The sequence below is a fragment of the Pipistrellus kuhlii genome, unplaced genomic scaffold, assembly GCF_014108245.1.
Source record: "Pipistrellus kuhlii isolate mPipKuh1 unplaced genomic scaffold, mPipKuh1.p scaffold_m20_p_2, whole genome shotgun sequence".
Classification (NCBI taxonomy): Eukaryota; Metazoa; Chordata; class Mammalia; order Chiroptera; family Vespertilionidae; genus Pipistrellus; species Pipistrellus kuhlii.
This window is the reverse complement of record NW_023425515.1, coordinates 49,323,827-49,342,320: the sequence shown is the minus strand read 5'-3', so window position 1 is coordinate 49,342,320 and position 18,494 is coordinate 49,323,827. Positions and strand designations below refer to the sequence as shown.

Below are 18,494 nucleotides of genomic sequence, written 5' to 3'. Positions count from 1 at the left end.
TTAATCATCAGTTATCAGAAGATGATTCCAAAATCCACATCTCAGTCTTGGGCTGTCTCCCAACGTCCAGATGCTGGGTCTCCCTGCCTCCTGGACTTCCCTCAGATCCCTAGGGACCCTCCATCTACCAACTGAACTTCCAATTAAAAAGTGTGCATCTGTGCAGGGTTCTCTCTGCTAGAGGTCCTCATAAAATACTTCTCAACTGATTAATTTATTGAATCTTTTCTCTTCCCACGATTCACTAGGTCTGTAGTGTCCTGGAGAGCTTAGAGCAGGAATACCGGAGAGACGAGGATTGGTGTGGTGGGCGAGATAAACTGGGGCCAGCAGCGGAGATCGACCACGTCATTCCTCTCATCAGTAAACATCTGGAACAAAAGGAGGCCTTTCTTAAGGTCAGAGCACTTGGATATTACAATGTAAATCTTTTGTAAATGGATAATACACTATTTAGGGCAAGAATTAGAAGAAATAGATGTAGACATCGTATTTATTTATCAATTTAAAAGTTATCCATTATTGATCACTGTAACACTGTGTAGTCTGCTGTATATGAAGAGAGAAATGCCTCGTTTTGTTTCTTTGTTCCTAAAAGAGCTCTAGCTTCCCAGGGAGAAGCCCAGGCTGCACTGAACAGGCTTTCCGTGGGTGGGAGTCCTCCCAGCCCTCTTCCCTCTGGCCTTCGCTCTTCTCTCCGATGGGCCTTCTGCACTAAAACTTACCTCAGGCTCCACTTACTCTCAGATGTCTCGCTTTCATGTTCTGCTTCCTCTCAGGTTCCTGAAAGTACAAAAGGGAATTTTTATACCCTGACATATTGCCACTGATTTTCTACAGTTCTGTAATTAACTACCTTTTTAAATTTTTATTTGGAATTTTCCCTACTGGACCTTCTCTTTGAGTTTTATTTTTATTCTTTTCTTTTTCTTTTTTTTAAGATGGTCTCCCCTGTCCCTCCTCCCATCTAGTTGGTGTCTGCACCTGCATTCAATCAGAACCCCTAGTAATCAGCTCTTACTTATGAGATTCAGGAATTCTTCTATACGGGGCTTAAGGTTATCATAAAAGTCTTCCCTGTTATAAAACACAATTTAAAACAAAACAACTTAAGTAGAGCATATGAAAACTTTAAATAGAGGTATAAAGATAGTTTTTTAAATTAAATGCTTCTTTTGAAGAAGGAAAGAAAAAAAAAAATGTCCAGGATAGATGTTTTCCGACCTGCCTAACCCTGCAGGTGAGAGACTCCCTCCTGCTGTGCGAGGCGTGTGCCCAGGGGAGGGGACATCGAGTTCTCCTTCTGTGAGCATTAATTGACTATTTTGAACTTCTTAGCTTTGGACCACCCTCCAGCTGTTAAATTCATGGCCTCTGGGCAGACCTACCCACAGTCTTTGACCAGAGCTCTCAGAAGCCATTGTTATTTCTGCAGCATTCAGAGTATTTTCTATTATATAATTTGTAGAATAAGATGCTAACTGTACAAAGGTTTTTAAATTGTACAGTTTTGTCTAAAAATCATTTAATTCTGAAAACTGTGGATTAAAAATTAGTGGACTACCATGTATTATTCTACAATCAGGAAAAAAACAAAACAAAAAAACAACAACCCTGCTTTTGAAAGAAATTCGGAACATCCGTGGTCTTGAGAGAAAGTAGAAACACTGAGAGTGGACCTAGGGTCTAGCCTTGACTTGCTTCATGACTCCTGCCCTTTCAGGCCTCAGTTTCCTCTGTGGGTCCAACAACCTGGGACACACCTGTCCTCTCTGCCACCCTGGCTAGTGTAGGTCTTACATGGCCAGGAAAACAGCTCTTACTTCTTTAGGTAGAGAAGCTTATTAGTATTACTAAGGTGAGGGTTGATTTGATGGACCAATGAAATTTTAAACGTGAATAATATTCATTTAGACTTGAGATGTATGGTCAATAGGTTTGTTTCCCAAATTTGCTTTCTCAAGTCTAAATTCAACTAATGTTAACTTGACTTACACAAGTGCTCATGTGCAAGGCATTCTGGGGGCAGAGGAAAACGCACTTGAGAAAGAAAGTAATAGTGACTCAACGTACACTGGGCCGGGATGGCTGATTTCTGACTTTATCTGGGGTGGAGCAGGGAGGGTCTCGGGAAGCAGTTCTTTACTCCATGACAGGATGGGCCTCTCGCACTGGGCCTGGGGTGTCCATGAGCCAGGTGGCTGCAGGGCTCTGCTCGCCCCTATTCACAAGCCCTTCTCCGGGGTCTGGAGTCCCCTGCACCTGCCGGACCGGGACTTACGTGCGGGCTCTCCCTTCTTGTCTCCCTCAGGCCTGCACCCTGGCGCGGCGGAATGCGGAGGTGTTTCTCAAGTACATCCACAGGAACAACGTCAGCATGCCCAGCGCTGCCAGCCACACCCGGGGACCGGAGCAGCAAGTGAAAGGTCAGGGTGACATCTGCCGGCCGCCTCCGTAGCATGGACCGGAGGCTGTGTCATTGGCCTCCGATTTCCTGGGCTTTCTCCTTGGATAAGAAAGAGTTAGATGTGGGCTGGCATGGACTGTGATGATTCATGGGGACTGTGTTAGACAGGCATCAAGATTTAGAATGGGAAAATGATGATAAAACTTCACCGAAGCTTTTTCTTTTATTTATCTTAGAGTCTAGAGCAGCTCTATCGAATAGAATTTTCTGAAATAACAAAAATGGCCTGTGTCCATGCTGCCCAATCTAGAAGCCACATGTCACATATGGCTGTGGAGCGCTTACCATGTGCCTAGTGCCGCGGTCAGCAAGCTGCGGCTCACAACCCACATTCGGCTCTTTGGCCCCTTAAGTGTGGCTCTTCCACAAAATACCACGGCCTGGGTGAGTCTATTTTGAAGAAGTGGCATTAGAAGAAGTTTTAAAAATTTGGCTCTCAGAAGAAATTTCAATCGTTGTACTGTTGATATTGGGCTCTTTTGACTAATGAGTTTGCCGACCACTGGCCTAATGCAAGTGAGGAACTGAATTTTTACTTCTGTTGAATATTAATGTAAGTAGCCAAATGTGGCTAACTGATCAAACAGCATAGTGCTAGGGTACCTTACAGCCTGGGGATGAGGCACGTTCCAATCCTGGCTTTATTGCTTACACTTTTAAAACTTCTGTTTCCTTATTTAAAATGTGGTCCCAGACCAGCATCATCAACACCACCTGGGAGCCAGAGGAGCTGACACAGAATCTCAGGCCCCACTTGGATCTAGGGAGGCAACCTGAATTCTGGCGAGAGCTCCCCATGCCACCCCAACCCAGTGATTGTGTGCACAGGAGATGTAGAGGCGTACTGGTCTAGATGATCCTTACCATCTCTCTGAATTTGTAACATTTATGAGTGTATGAAAAAAAATCAGTCACCTTTAAAAACTAGCTAGTAGCTGACCACATTAGGCTTAAATTATCATCGATGGGATTGCTTATTCTGGACCCAATAGAAACTTGCCTTTAAGGAGGGATAGGACTTAACATGAGTTGTCTTGGCATTGCAGAGGAATACAACCTGGAGACAGGGTAGCGGGCAGCTGAGTGGAGAGCTGCGGGGTTGCCAGGGGAGAGAGGCCAATTTGCTCTAGGAAGAGCCCCTGTCCCTGCTCAGAGAGCTCAGAGGCGAGGAGATCAGATGCCAGTGGGGAGAATTGATTTTAGGAATTGAAGCACTCTACAGAGAAGAGGCAAGCAGGTTCCTGTCCCAGGTGTGCCACTGTTTGTGGTGGAGCAGCTTTGTGGGTGGCTGGCGTGATGGCACCCTCCTCTTCCCACACAGTGCAGAGTGGATGGGTGCTCAGACTTCCAAATGCAGGTGGCAGCCAGGGAGACCAGCTGCCTGCCGAGCGCAGACGCTCCCCCTGTGCCTCAGTGCTGAGAGCGGCAGGCACCCGGAGAGAACCAGGTCGCTGCAGCTTTGTGAGGTTGAGGGCCGGGGGTTGCCCCAGGAAAGCATTTAAGAAAAGGGTAAAACGAGTCCTGAAACCCTCCAGGCATTTTGCCCAGTCTGGATTGTTTCTATCAGCTGCCATAGAGTGGGCTGCCATGAGCAAAGCTCTGTCTAGGAGACAGAAGGACTGAAGAAAACACAGGTTCTCACACATCAGCCAATGGAAGCTTCTGGCCGAGCAGGGACTACACTCACCCCGATATCCGTTTCCCTTCCACGGGCTACCTGCACCCAAAGCAGTGCGCCCTGAGTGCTTGTGCAGGAGCAGTGATTGCTGCATAACAACTGGGTGGAACACAGTTGTGGGCATCTACTGTTCAGGGGACTGCATGTTGGCTGGGGTCAGCTGTCCTGGCTGGGCTGGATAGGGCAATCCTGCTTGAGCTGCAAGTGTGGCTGGTCAGATCGTGGCTGCTCCCCGTATGTTAATTCTGGGGCCTTGGGGGAGGGGCCGCAGTTACCCATGAGCACATCTTATGGTGTCAATGGCAGAGAGGAGAGGCAGGGTCAGTCAGTGCACAGCACATTTCAAGCCCCTGCTGTGTGGTATTGTAACAACCCATTGGCCAAAGCCAGCCACATGGCCGACCTTGAGGTTGGGGTGAGAAAATGCACGTTGTCTCTTCAGGGAGAAACTAAAAAGGTACATGATGGGTATAGCTAAGGGGAGAGGGGCCAATGAAAGCTCTCTGTCTAGGGGAGGAGGGACAGATTCTGTCCTTAGAAGACCAGACTTCCAGGGAGCGTTCAGAATACACAAAACCAGCAGAAGCCTTTGGGTCTGATCACAGCAACTTGGGGCATCCTCTGCAGAGCACAGTGACTGGTGCTGGGAGCCCCAGGAGCTGAGCACTCAGGGTCTGAAGTAAATTGCTCCCCCCTTTTCATCTGAACGATGCTGGGTGTCACCTACACTCTCTGAACCTCAGGTTGTTCGTCATAGAATAGAGATGTAGCCTTGCTGAGTGAGCTCCTGCATCATGAGGCACCGTGAAAATATAGTGAGGGCTTAATACATATAATTAATCTTCCTAAATAGTCCTATTGTGTGTTTTGTTGGCATCTAATATAGTTAGCAGCAAGCAGGAGGCAGACATAATACAAATCAATTTGATTGCCTCCAGCAGCATAGGACATACTATTAAAACAGTCAGGAAATCTATCCAGGCAGCCAGCTGCTCCCGAAACAACAGGACAGGCTGGGAAGTGGACAAACACCTTTCCTGGCCCGCTGTGGTGCCGTGTGCCTTGTTCACATGCCCATGCTTAACATCGTTAGCGGGACGTGAGACCAGCTCTCAGCATTTCTCATGATGGGATCCAAAACGACGTGGAAGTTTGGTCCTGGAGGTATGACTCCATGTGGACACGTCTTTTACACAGCTTCCCGTTAATGTTATTTAGACATTTTAGAGTTGAGGCTTTGCTGGTCACGTGCTGTGTTCACGGCTCATGTGCAGGGCAGGGGTGTGGCCTGTGCCTCAGGTTAGCCATGCAGTGCCACCAGCCCTCAGCCACGGCCCCCTTCCCTGCCCCTCCCCCACCACCACCAGCCTAGGGCAGCTGGGATTCTGTCAAGTCCATTCACTCCTGTAGGCGCTGTGAATTAGGGACTGACACTTCCTACGATCTCTTACCATCAAGGACTAGCTTTGGTGTGAAAGAATCAGGGTCACTTTTAGGTCACCCTCGGGCCATACTCATCCCTCATTAGTTGAAGAACCTCATCAACAGGCTCTCACCCCAGCCTCCCCCATCTGGGAAATACTCTCTGGACCATGCTTTTGCTCCCTTGCTTCTGATGCCTGGATCAGTCCTGTGTGGGAAAGCTTGAAGGTCACAGTATCTGGCACTTGGGATGGAGGGAAGCGGCCAGTCAGAGTTGTCAGGGCCTCCCTGTGACTGGCGCGGTCTCCCCGCTGCAGCCATCCTGAGTGAGCTCCTGCAGAGGGAGAACCGCGTCCTACACTTCTGGACCTTGAAGAAGCGGCGGTTAGACCAGTGCCAGCAGTACGTGGTGTTTGAGCGCAGTGCCAAGCAGGTATGTGCAGAGCGTTCCCCGGCTTCGCGTCAGCCCCAGGGACTACACAAAGGTCCAAAGCACCAGCTCCTGGGGCGTCCAGAAAAGGGTCGTAGTGACAGGCAGAGCAGGACTGTGGGAGGTGGGGATGAGGAGAGGAAAGGCGAAGGCTGAGTTTGGTGCCAGGAGTGGGGAGGAGGTTCTGGAGGAAGATCACCCCTAATTCACAATGATACTGGGTCAGTCTAATGGACAAGGCACTCTCTTTGTCAGTGGGACATTCCAGGTCTAACAGGGGAGGGTCAGCTTTCAAGCTGTGTACTGATTGAGTCATGTCGGAATTTCCCGGGTCCATCATGCTGTCCCAGACCACAGGGACATGGTAGTGTGGCATGTTCCCTGACTGACCCCTGACTTTTGGGGGGCTGGGCGGGTTGTTTCCTCCCACAGGCACTGGACTGGATCCAAGAAACAGGTGAATTTTACCTCTCAACACATACCTCCACCGGAGAGACCCCAGAGGAGACTCAGGAACTGCTGAAGGAATATGGGGAATTCAGGGGGCCTGCCAAGGTAGGAAGCACCCTGGGCTTTCCCCAAATCTACCCAGCACTGCCCCGTCTGACAAATTTCACGTTGTGGAAGGGAGAGCAGCCTCTTGCACAAAAATGCTTCACCGCAGTGGTGAGAGGGGAAGCATAGGTAGGATTATGTCCTTTGAAACCCAAAGACCCAAAGAATGCTAGCTAGAGCGTCTGTCTGCAGAAGTCAGCTTCTATGCCTGGGGCTTTCCAGTACTCCTCTTCATGCTCCAGATTCTGGATTCCCTGTGTTCTTTCAGACCAAATAAGGCAAAGGGATGTATTCATGTACAATGCACATTGCATGTGTGAGCCTGGGACCTAGCCACACGTCCTTGACACTTGAATGGCTTAGAAAATCCACCTTATGGGAAGGGCCAATGGCTATGGGTGGGTTCATGCAACAGGCGGGTTTACTGCCTGTTTAAACCCATGTTGTTCAAGGATCAACTGTGCTTTCGACTGCCTCAGACCTGAAAATGAGCCAGACTGGAGTCTCTGGGAACCTAATCCTGCACTAGTGCACATACCACACCCCTCACCCTCCCATTCACACTGAGGCAGGGAATGAACAATTGGAGGAAATCTCATTTTCATCTGTTTTCACAGCCAGGATTTGATCTGAGGACCCTTGGGTTTGAATGAAAACTCATCTGTCTGAGTTCCCTCCTTGTAGCTTCCTGTCCCTCACTCTGGGCTCCCTGCCATGCAAAGCTTTCTGGGCATCACTCCCACCCATGGCAGCTCTCTTTCCAGGGTGAGAGTCAAGGGGGTATAGGAAGGCCCATCCTACCCAGAGATCCCTCTGACACTACGGTGAACGCTCCTCTGGTTTGCTGTGGCATAATTAGGCCCTTAGTCTCATTCTGGAGCTGACATTTCAGAAGTGGCCACCCACTTGCTGAGCCCTCCCCTTTTCAGCCAATGGGAAAAGCTGTCAGTTCAGATAAGAGACTTATTTCAGTACTAGCTAGAACAGGTAGCACCCGGGAGGTGGCAGGTGCACACTACCCTTTTCGAACCCAAATGAGCATGGCTTTGGAATGACCCACTTTGCATCTGTCTGCCCCTCTCCAAACAGTGTCAGTAATGGACTGTTAACAAGCCAGATAGTAGGATGGGTCGCAGCAGGTACATAGGATGGACCGTAGAACATCCGAGGATCAGAATCTATCCATAACTGAAGTGCAAATGCAGAGAATCATTTAGTCAATTTAATCCATTCTTCCTTCACCTCTTCCTCCTCTTTTCTGCTCACATTGTTACTCGGGTTTTATGCTTTGGGCATTCATCAGTTGATAGATATTTGGGTTGTTGACACTTTTGGGCTACTATGAATAATGCTGCTGGGAACATTTGTGTACACGTTTTGGTGTGAACATATGTTTTCAGTTCTCTTAGGTATATATCAAGGAGTAGAATGGCTGGGTCATAGGGTAACTCTCTGCTTAACTTTTTATTTTAGGGGAGTGTGTGTGGGGGGGTATTTATTTATTTTTATGCTTAACTTTTAAACTGGGAATTTCACCTCTGAAAGTAAAAGAAGCTATGAGATAAACTGGGCTTCATTCTTATTAACAAAAGAGAATGAAGAGATAATGAAAGTTATAGGAGTCTTGACTGAACTATTAAATTATGTGTTGGAATTTAGATTGTGAGGAAAGGGAACACTGGGCATGTCAGACAGGCACTTAGAATGAGAAAAATGGAATCAAAACCATTTAGAGAAAAGATGGGCATAATTCTGTTTCTGAGACTATAAAGAGAAATAAATATTGCCACGTGTGAATATTTTTTAAAGGCTTGGTTGTTTATATATAATGACACACTCTCCTCTTAGGAATGAATATGAAGATACAGCTCAAGAGAACTGTTTACCCACACTGGGAGCTCAATAGTTTCTTATTGACAACAAAAAGTGTCAATCAATAAAAATAATATTGACAATGAAAGGCAAATTGGAAGGTTATACTGAAATTATAAATAAATAAAAAATGCCAAAAAGGCTACATCTTAAAGATTTATGAGATGTGCTAAAGACACAAAAAGGACTTTTGAGATATTATATTCGGTATAAGGCTCACTGATTGGGGGATGATGGTCAAAGGAAGCAAGGACAGGAAAGAAAGAGAAAAAGAAAAGTACTGTCTTTCTTTTTATCTGTTTTTTTAGTAGATAACATAGAATTCAAAATTGAAACGGCACAACATACATTAGGGTACATATCAAGCCCAATATAAATGAGATATTAGTTCCAAATTTCTGGGCCCAAATGAATTTTATTTCCCCAAAGGTTCCTTTTGTCCACAAGCCCATGTAGGTACTTCTGAACCTAACATTCGAGAACCTCTACAACTGGACCCTCACTTGTACCAGTCCATATAAGTTACTTTCTCTTGGTAGCAAGATCTAAGCTTCAAAGTGGGCCACATTATGAGGTAAAAACTATGTCGCTGGACCTCCTGGAGCCCAGAAAATGCTGAATGAATCCCCCTTATGGGAAAAACAAGAAACGTGGTTTAGTCTCACCTCTGGAGATGAAAGCTGAAATGTCACTCAAGACTGATTCAGTTCCAGCAGCCACACTCTCTGGTCATCTTATCTCAGGGCATCAGGGATATATCATCACCATCCAGCTTCCCTTCCTTCTTCCTCTCTGCTGTCTGCATTTTCATTCTCTTCTGCAGCTACCTACCAGTCCCCCGCCTCTGCACTTCACACTTCCAGAGAAACCTCCTCCACTGACCCAGAATATTGCCATTGTCCCTGTGTAGACAGAACTTCTAGGGCAGGACAGATCGGAAGTAACTCACTGCATATAGATGGGCTGCCCTTGTGGGGCAAATTATAACCTCTGACCTCTTGCTGTGACCAGACATATGGCAGGTTGCACTAGAGTCACCATGTATAAGAAATCATGTCAGACTGCACTCAGCAGGGCGGTGAGCAGGTTGGTGCCCACTTCATGGGCCAAATGTATCATCTAATTCTTCTCAGTATACACCCTCAATCTTACTGGTCTGGCTTTACACACTTCTAAACACAAGACTTAATCATTTGCTCACTCACTTATTCAACATTTATGCCATTAAACTGTGATTCAGAGTCAACAAAAAGAAAGACTTGTGACCAGTGTCTACTATTTTCTAGACACTGGAGATGAGTGAATAAGATACAGCACTTATCTTTTTGGAGTTTGTGGACTAATGAAGGAGACATATATATGATTCATGTGACACATGCTGAAGTAGAGGCATATATGGGATGCTGGGGGAACCTTGGGAAGAGCGTCACCCGCTCAGACTGTGTGTGAGTGTGTCTACACATGTGCGCACGCACAGTTATTGGGTTAAAAGCAAGAAGTAGAAGCATCACAGCAGGGGGTCAATGGGCATGTGAGGTTGGACTTGTTGCAGGTGAGGGGCCATGGAGAAGGTGGAGACAGACACAAGCATAGGTGAGGTCATGTTGGGGGAGGGCTTGTCAATACTGTTCATTTTATTGTCTATTATTTGCTCGCCCAGATTCCACACATCCCTGGAATACACTTGGTCACAAGTCTTTCTTTTTGTTGACTCTGAATCACAGTTTAAATGTTTCAGGATAAAATTTCCACTAGTAGAGCTGCTGCCACCAGCTTTCTATAAAACCCCATCTCATGCTGACATCTCCTTACCAAGAGCAGAGAATAAATATGTATTTCCCGAACTTGACACAAAGACAGATTTCTTGATTTATAGTTGTGAAAATTAATCTCTGTTTTTAAGTAAATTGTTTTCAAGGGGTTAAGGGGGATCCTAATGCAATAAGGTAGAAGTCCATAGGATCCCAGGTGTCTTTTCTTACCCAATCCCCAGTGCTGTTATTCTCAGCCTTCCCATGGCTAAGGAGCTGTTTCTCCTCTCCTCATACCCACTTTCTTCGTTCATAACAAAGCTCTCCTGGCTCCCTGGCTCCCTGGCTCCCAGTCCTGGGTGCAGTCCACTGTCCCTGAGGCAAGAGAGGCTCAGGTGTGCTGAGCGAGTTGCTGGCAGGCCATGTCCTCCCTGCCAGCCTCTTAGGCACTTCCTGGGAGGCTCAGTGGCCTGGGAGGGACTGTGATGAGCCTGGAAAGGCAGGGGAGGGCAACCTAGGCTCCTCTATCTTGTCTGCTCTTCCCCCAGCAATTTTCTGCCTATCGCCCTCAATTATCTAGATTGTAGCATGACCCAAACTTGGGCCTACTGCCCTCCCATCCAAAAGATCATTGCACTTCTCAGGGTATTATTTAAATAATGTTTCCTTTTCTTTAAAATCTGCTAGGCTTCCCTGATCGATTTTGGAGTTTTAAAACCAAGTGTAAGATAAAAGATGAGCAAGTGTTTACTTATTAAACATCTCTTCCATTTCCATGTCTTACCCGGCATGCAGTCCCACCTCTGAGACCTTTCCTGCCCATGCCAGCCCACTGTTGTTGTTTTTCCTGGTTTAAAATTCCTGCAGTGTAGCTATACATACTTCTCATTTTGACATTCAATTACGTGATGCCCTGAGTCATGTAACCACTCTCTGTGGACATCTTGTCCCCTCTAGAGATATAGACTGTTTCTGGGAAATGAGCATCTTTTTTCTTCTTTTGTTTAACCCCCTAGATTCCCCCTACAGCCCACTGCACTGTAGTGTGGACAGAGTCGGTGTTGAGCAAATGCTTGCTAGAAATGAAATTAACACAATATGTATCAGAGCTCCACCTTCCTCAGCCCTGTGATGGATTCCAGCTTCATTCATGCTTTTCTCTCTTTCTCTGTGGAAACTGGAGACAGAGCCTGGTGATGAAAGGGACAATGTTTACCCTTTAATCTGCTGTTTGGATTTCTTTAGATCCTGGCATGTGCTCCCTTCCCTGGCGCTTAGAAAGCCCACTTCAGGCCAGGCCAGTGAAGGGGAGGACTAGCAACTGAGGGTCAGGGGTACATGGGCTGTGTCACTCACAGGCGGTCAGAACTAGGACAAGCCCTGAATCTCTCAGCCTCAGTGTTTTCATTTCCATCTGTTGCTTCAAAGAGCCCCCACTTCCTCCCTCCACCTACCTCCCAGGGAGTCTCAGAGGTGGCATTAGCATACTCTGTAAACTGATAATCTCTCATGGCTATGAGAAATTCTTACATCAGGAATTACAATGACTATCACTAAGGTTTATCGAGTTCCTGCTGCGAGCACTGTTTCAGGCACTGTTCTCAGTGTTTTGCGTGGCCAACTCCTGTCATGCTCACAGCAACCTCCCAGTGTGTGATGATTCCCATTTTGCAGATAAGGAGCTGAGACACAGAGGGTTTAAGTGAATTGTTCAAGACCTCCCAGCTGATCAGCAACAGAGCTGAGGTGTAGGCCCTGGCAGTCTGTCTGTGAGGCGGCTGTGGCTGCTGTGAGGAAGAAAAAAACGGGTGGGGTGAGGGCCGTGGGAGTCTATGCCATCTGGTAACTTACACCCTCCTTTGGGGCAGCAAACCAAGGAGAAGGTGAAGCTTCTGATTCAGCTGGCCGATAGCTTCGTGGAAAAAGGCCACATCCATGCCACAGAGATCAGGAAGTGGGTGACCACAGTGGACAAGCACTACCGAGACTTCTCCCTGCGGATGGGGAAGTACCAGTACTCCCTGGAGAAAGCCCTGGGCGTCAACACAGAGGTAGGTGTGGGCTGCCCAGGTGGGACACCTCCTTTCCCATTTCCCTGGGCGCCACTGCATCCATTGCCATGGAAGGAAGCAGGTTTCCAGAGTCATCTTTCTGAGCCGAGGACCCCTTCAGCACTTGCCTGGTGCAGTTTCCTCATGGGGGGGATGGGTCTTACTGAACCATCCAGCCATTGGCCTCTAGCCTTTCATGATTAGTACTATACATGTTGCAAAATTGGCTGGCTGGAGTTGGTGCCGGTGGCTACAGAACAGAGTAGAGTTTACTGTTGACTTTGAGGACTACCATCTTCTACCCAATTACGTTAATCAGCAAATGATTAGAGTCCTCAGTATGCACAATAGTAGGGCTGTAGTTTGTGCAAAGGCCATTTGACATTTCAACTGAAAAGAGGTCCTATTGGCTAGGAAGCAAGGGAAGACTGACTTTTAATCTCTTTTTCACAGTAGGGGTCAGTGACCTGGGAGTTAAGAATTAAACACAGGCTGGCAGTTCAGTCCTAGGATTTCTAATTCTTTTTTTTTTTAATATATTTTATTGATTTTGTACAGAGAGGAACGGAGAGAGATAGAGAGTTAGAAACATCGATGAGAGAGAGTCATCGATCAGCTGCCTCTTGCACACCCCCTACTGGGGATATGCCCTCAACCAAGGTACATGCCCTTGACCAGAATCGAACCCGGGACCCTTCAGTCCCCAAGCCAACGCTCTATCCATTGAGCCAAACCGGTCTTGGCGGATTTCCAATTCTTAAATCTTTATTTATTTATTTGTTTGTTTGTTTGTTTATTTATTTATTTTGTTAATTCTCACCTGAGGATATTTTTCCTTTGATTTTTTTAGGGAGAGTGGCAGAGAGAGGGAAAGACAAAGAGAAACATCGATTGGTTGCCTCCTGCACAAGCTCTGACCAGGACCCAGGCTGGGGAAGAGCCTGCAATCAAGTATGTGTCCTTGACCAAAATTGAACTCAGAACCCTTTGATCCACAGGCCAACACTCTATCCACTGAGCCTAACTGGCTAGGGTTAATTCTTAAATCTTTAAATGGGCTCATGCTCTTAAGCAGAGCAGACCAGAGAGTAAAGTGGTCAGATCACTAAAATTGGGAGAATTAATGTCTAACCTATGAAATTTTTTTTTCCTAAAAGTTTTTGTCCTGTATAAATACCAAACATTGGTTGAAAAAAGCAGGGTTGGGAAGTAGAAAAATCAGTAATTGTTTTTTGTTTCCAAGGGAATTTGCTTGTTTAAATAAAAATATTTGCTTTTATTATTTTCCCTTGACAAATGAAAGTTTTCTTATGTCTTTATGTGTTTCTGCTTCACCTATATTTTAATGCATAGTAATCAATCTTGGACTCATTTTGTGTGTGTGTTTAGAAATAATCAGGACCAAAGTCTCTAGAGAAATATGACACTAATTATCCAATGTATGCTTTGTTTTTTCTTGCTGTGGACATTAGCGCTGAACATTTGACCTGAACATCTCATATCTTTCTTATTTGAAAATAAATGATCACATGAAGAAGAGTGCTTGTGGGTGACAGTGTGTGGGAGTCCTGATCTTCTCATCCTTCTCCATTATATCTTTCTCTATTTTCACCTCTACCACCCTTGCCAGCCCTGCTTAGTTGCTTTCCCAAAGCATCTCCGAGGTGACCTCTGTGCTCTCTCTGTGCAGGATAACAAGGACCTGGAGCTGGACATCATCCCAGCAAGCCTTTCGGATCGTGAGGTCAAGCTGCGGGACGCCAACCACGAAGTCAATGAAGAGAAGCGGAAGTCTGCCCGGAAGAAAGAGTATGTTTGGGGGGAGCTTCCACCCAACTGGCAGGCTCCTCGTGACTATGCTTGGTTTTCACCGTCACCTGTCCCTTTTGACAGCTTCATGTGTCCTCATGACCACATGCAGGAATGGACATACATGATGCTTCCACCCCTATGTCATGCTAACCAAGAACGATAGGGCATTAGCTTAGTGGAAACAATGGATCATGTCCACCTCACAAAGCATTGCCTGATTACTCTGCTCTTTATTTTGGCCTTGCACAGCTACTTATATCCATAGGTCTTTCAGGGGCTTTGTGAAGGCTATTTTGATAGATTCCTTTTGGGTAATGCTAGGGGAAAATAGTGTTTCCCAAGATTAAGAAGCCCTAGGTATTAATAGTTGATTTATAAAAATGAAGTAGGACCACAAGTCCCTTGGAGCTGACGACACTAAAGGGAAGTCAGAGCTTGAGTTTCATCTGGGGAATGTTGTCTGGGCTGCTATACCAAAGTATGACAAATTGGGTGGTTTAAACAATATAAATGTATTGTCTCACAGTTCTGGAGGCTAGACGTCTGAAATCACAGTGTTGACAGGGTTGATTCCTTCTAAGGGCTAAGAGGGAAGGCTCTGTTCCAGGCATATTTCTTGGCCTTGTAAACTGCCATCTTCATGTTCACATGGTGTGCTCCCTGAATATATGCATGTGTCCAGATTTCCCCATTTTTTAAGGACACTGGTCACTTTGGAATAGGGGCCCTCCCTATTCCAATTAACCTCATTTTAACTAATAACCTCTGCAATGACCATTTCTAAATAAGGTCACATTTTGAAGTACTGAGAGTTGGTATTTTAACATATGAAATTTGGGGGGACAAGCTTCAACCCATAACAGGAAGGAGAATGAGATCACAAATGGCCAAATATTATTGCTGGGCTCTCTCTGGGACACCAAATAACCAGAGTGTGGCAAAGGATGCATTGAAAATAAAACAAAATGTGGTAGAGGGTAGAGGAGGTAAATTATGAAAAGACACAAAACTGTAGGAAGCAGGTAGAGAAAAAGGAAGAAGATACAGAAACCCAATGTAGTAAAATCAAAGACAACTTTCCCAAGCATGTCACATTATATTCCTTATGATTTATTTCTCTCCTTGTTTACTAAGCACCTACAATGTATGAGAACCCTGTTTAATCCTTGCAGCAATCCTGTGTGATCGGCTTTTTTATAAGTAAGGAGTCTGAGGCTTGGAGAAGCAAGTGCTTCCTCTAGTAAATGACAGTCATAATTCAATTCCTGTTTGACTTCAAAGCTCATGCACTGTCTACTTTACCAAAAGAGTAAGAATAGTAAGAGTGACTAATTAACGCTAGCAAAGGGGAATTTATGAAATTAGGACTTTAACATTAATAGAAGGGCCATTACTAGTACAATGCATTGCTTTAAGGAAAATTCTACCATAGCAAAGGTTCAGGAAAAGATGCTGCTCATTTTAATATTTCTTGTGAAATTTTGAACAGGGGACACTTTGGGGATAATCATTCTCAAAATTTTCCTAGGATGGAACACTTGGAATTACTCCCAGGAAAAATTAACATTGAAAATCTAAAATAAAAATGAATACATACGAGGCCTGGTGCACAAAATTTGTGCAAGGCGAGGGTTGGAGGAGGGATTGGATTGGAGAGGGTACAGGCTGGGCAGTCCCCTCAGCCCAGCCTGCACCCTCTTCAATCCAGGACCCCTCAGGGGATGTCTGATTGCCAGTTTAGGGCCTAAACCGGTAATCAGACATCTCTCTCACAGTCCAGGACCACTGGCTCCTAACCGCTCACCTGCCTGCCTGCCTGATCACCCCTAACTGCCCCTCCTCCCCCCGACAGCCTTATCACCCCTAACCACCTCTGTCTATTGGCCTGATCGCTCGTAACTACCCCCCTGCCAGCCTGGTCGCCTCCAACTGCTCCCCACTGCCAGCATGGTCTCCCCTCACTGCCCCTCCCCTGCCAGCTTGGTTGCCCCCAACTCCCCTCCTCCCCCCGCTGGCCTGGTCACCCCACACAGCCTGCTGTTTGGACGTTACATGTGGCATCCAAACCAATTTGCATGATCCTCTATTATTAGTATAGATTATGTATCACCTGCCAGCTGGGAAGCGCCATTTCTAATAAAAACTCATGAGAGAAGGAAGTTAGGTGGGTACCCTGGCAGTGAAGCTCAGTGTAGCCTACACCTATCTGCTGCCCGCCCACACGGTCATCAGGGCCCAAGGTGGAAGGGCAGCCTCTCCCTGCAGGCCCACAGCACCTGCTGCTCTTTATGGGAGGCTGAAGAACAGTCCCCTAGCATCATCCACACATGCTGTGCTTGTGATCACACACTGCACTTTGTGCACATCAGCCTGTGATGCAAACGAGCCCCATTGTAAATAGTGTGAAGTGCATGAGATAATTCAGGCCAGAGGTCAGCAAACTGTGGCCCACAGGCCAAATGTGACCCACCACCTGCTTTTTAAAAAATTAAACCTATTTGGGTGGCATTGGTTTATAACCATCTATTTTATATAATCTGTAAACTAAAGAGCTTTTTTGTATCTATGTATATAAAAGGCTAAGTGACCAGTTGACTGGCTAACTGGCCAGTAACTTGATGCACACTGATCACCAGGGGGCAGATGCTCAATGCAGGAGCTGCTGAGTAACAAAAACTTTGCAGAGTGCCCTCTTGCACTCTGGGACCCCTCAGGGAATGTCAGACTGCCAGTTTTGGCCCAATCTCTACAGGCCAAGACGAGGGACCCCATCTATTCCACAGATGCCATTCGAGCCTCACCACCACCCCAAGTGCAGCAGGCAAGGAGGGACTGCAGGAGGTTGGCTCCAGAGAGTGTCCAGTCCATCTCACCCAGTCTCACCCCACCGGCCACCTTCTAATTAATTTCCTTTCAATGTGCATGAAGCCGTGCACTGGGCCTCTAGTTTTTAAATGATTGAAAAATATGAAAAGAAGAATATTAATGATGTGAAAATTAAATGAAATTCTTTTGTCTCCATAAAGTTTTATTAGGATACAGCCATACTTACTTGTGGCTCCTTTTACAATACAGTAGCAAAATGAGTGGTTGTAGCAGAGCCTGAATGGCCAACAAATATAATACCTGGCTTTTACAGATAAAATTTTCCTTAACACCCCCCCTCTCCCAGTCTCAGTGGTAGTGTCTTAGCATTTGTTGATTTTCAGCTTATAAACCTGGTTTAACTTACAGTACTGTGAGTTGTTCTAGTGTAAGTCAACAACTGAACTAAACAGATATAATCATCTGGGGCCTCTAAGGAAAATTTAGGAAGCTGAGCTTGAAGCTATGTAATTGATTAGAATGAATATGAAGTGTGCCACATGCTTCTGCACACATGGGAACACAAGTGCAATTGAACACACATACATCTCATCACAGAATCACTAAATGGAAGAACTGGGATGGAAAGGGGAGAAAGAATGTGGATGTGGCTGAGCACAAACCTTCCAAAGGGATGGGATACAGAGTAAATGAGCAGAGTGAGAGGGACTCAGATGATGCTCAGAGGTGAGGAGTTTTGAAGAAAGGAAGAGATATATTTTGGTAAAGGAGAAAAATAGGACACTCAGTCAGCTCAAATATGCTGGAGTAGGGAAGTGACACTTGTAGGAAGGGAGGTATTACGTCTCTAAACGCCCATGTGTTCCCTTCTAGATTCATCATGGCCGAGCTGCTCCAGACAGAGAAGGCTTATGTAAGGGACTTACACGAGTGCTTAGAGGTGAGTACTACAATGGTCAGCCTACAGTTGTATCAGAAAATTGACAACCTCGACAGTGGTAAGTCCTTGAGGGGAGAAAGCTCTTTGTTTGCTCCTGGAACTTCACAAAAGAAACACCAGGGGAGAAAGTCCTTCTACCCGAGGCATAGTAATTGTATGGCAGGTTCAACTGCTTTTGAAAACAAACTTTTCTCAGACTTGAGCAAGACCCGGCAGAAACGCTTATAAGACCCTTGAGTTCAAAATAAAAACCATGACACCGTCAGTGAACTCGAGTCTGAAAATCTGCATCCTCCCCTCAACAAATACTCGGACATGCACAGGTTTAATAAATAAGAATAGTGTGGAGTGTGTGCTCTTGACGAAGGTCGGGGTGTGTTTCCCTAGCAACAGCTCACAATAACGCACCTCCGATTTTCTTCCTTTCCATCCTGCTTATTAACCGTCTTACTGTTTCCACTCTGCATGCGTTGCCAGCTGAGTCTCACATCGCAGTGTGAAGGCCTGTTTCTGTCGTCCATATTTCATGTGGCAGTTCTTGCTGGTGATGCACTGTTGCTGTCTTGCAGACCTACCTGTGGGAAATGACCAGCGGCGTGGAGGAGATCCCTCCTGGGATCCTCAATAAAGAGCATATCATCTTTGGCAACATCCAGGAGATCTACGATTTTCACAACAAGTAGGTTGGTG

The 18,494-nt window shown here is 46.1% G+C and overlaps 1 protein-coding gene across 31 annotated transcripts in view; it reads left to right on the top strand.

The window, feature by feature from the left end:
* Positions 1–18,494, top strand: part of KALRN (kalirin RhoGEF kinase) — a 640,493-nt gene that overhangs the window by 395,576 nt on the left and 226,423 nt on the right. For all 31 annotated transcript variants that reach the window (XR_004989615.2, XM_036447859.2, XM_036447857.2 and 28 more), the window contains 8 exons: positions 249–398; positions 2,312–2,426; positions 5,885–6,000; positions 6,430–6,552; positions 12,044–12,226; positions 13,917–14,035; positions 17,738–17,804; positions 18,374–18,483. Coding sequence is in view for 30 of the 31 variants with exons in the window: in XM_036447859.2 (XP_036303752.1) it covers positions 249–398; positions 2,312–2,426; positions 5,885–6,000; positions 6,430–6,552; positions 12,044–12,226; positions 13,917–14,035; positions 17,738–17,804; positions 18,374–18,483 (983 nt within the window). In the remaining variant the exon portion in view is untranslated. The remainder of the gene's footprint in view (positions 1–248; positions 399–2,311; positions 2,427–5,884; positions 6,001–6,429; positions 6,553–12,043; positions 12,227–13,916; positions 14,036–17,737; positions 17,805–18,373; positions 18,484–18,494) is intronic.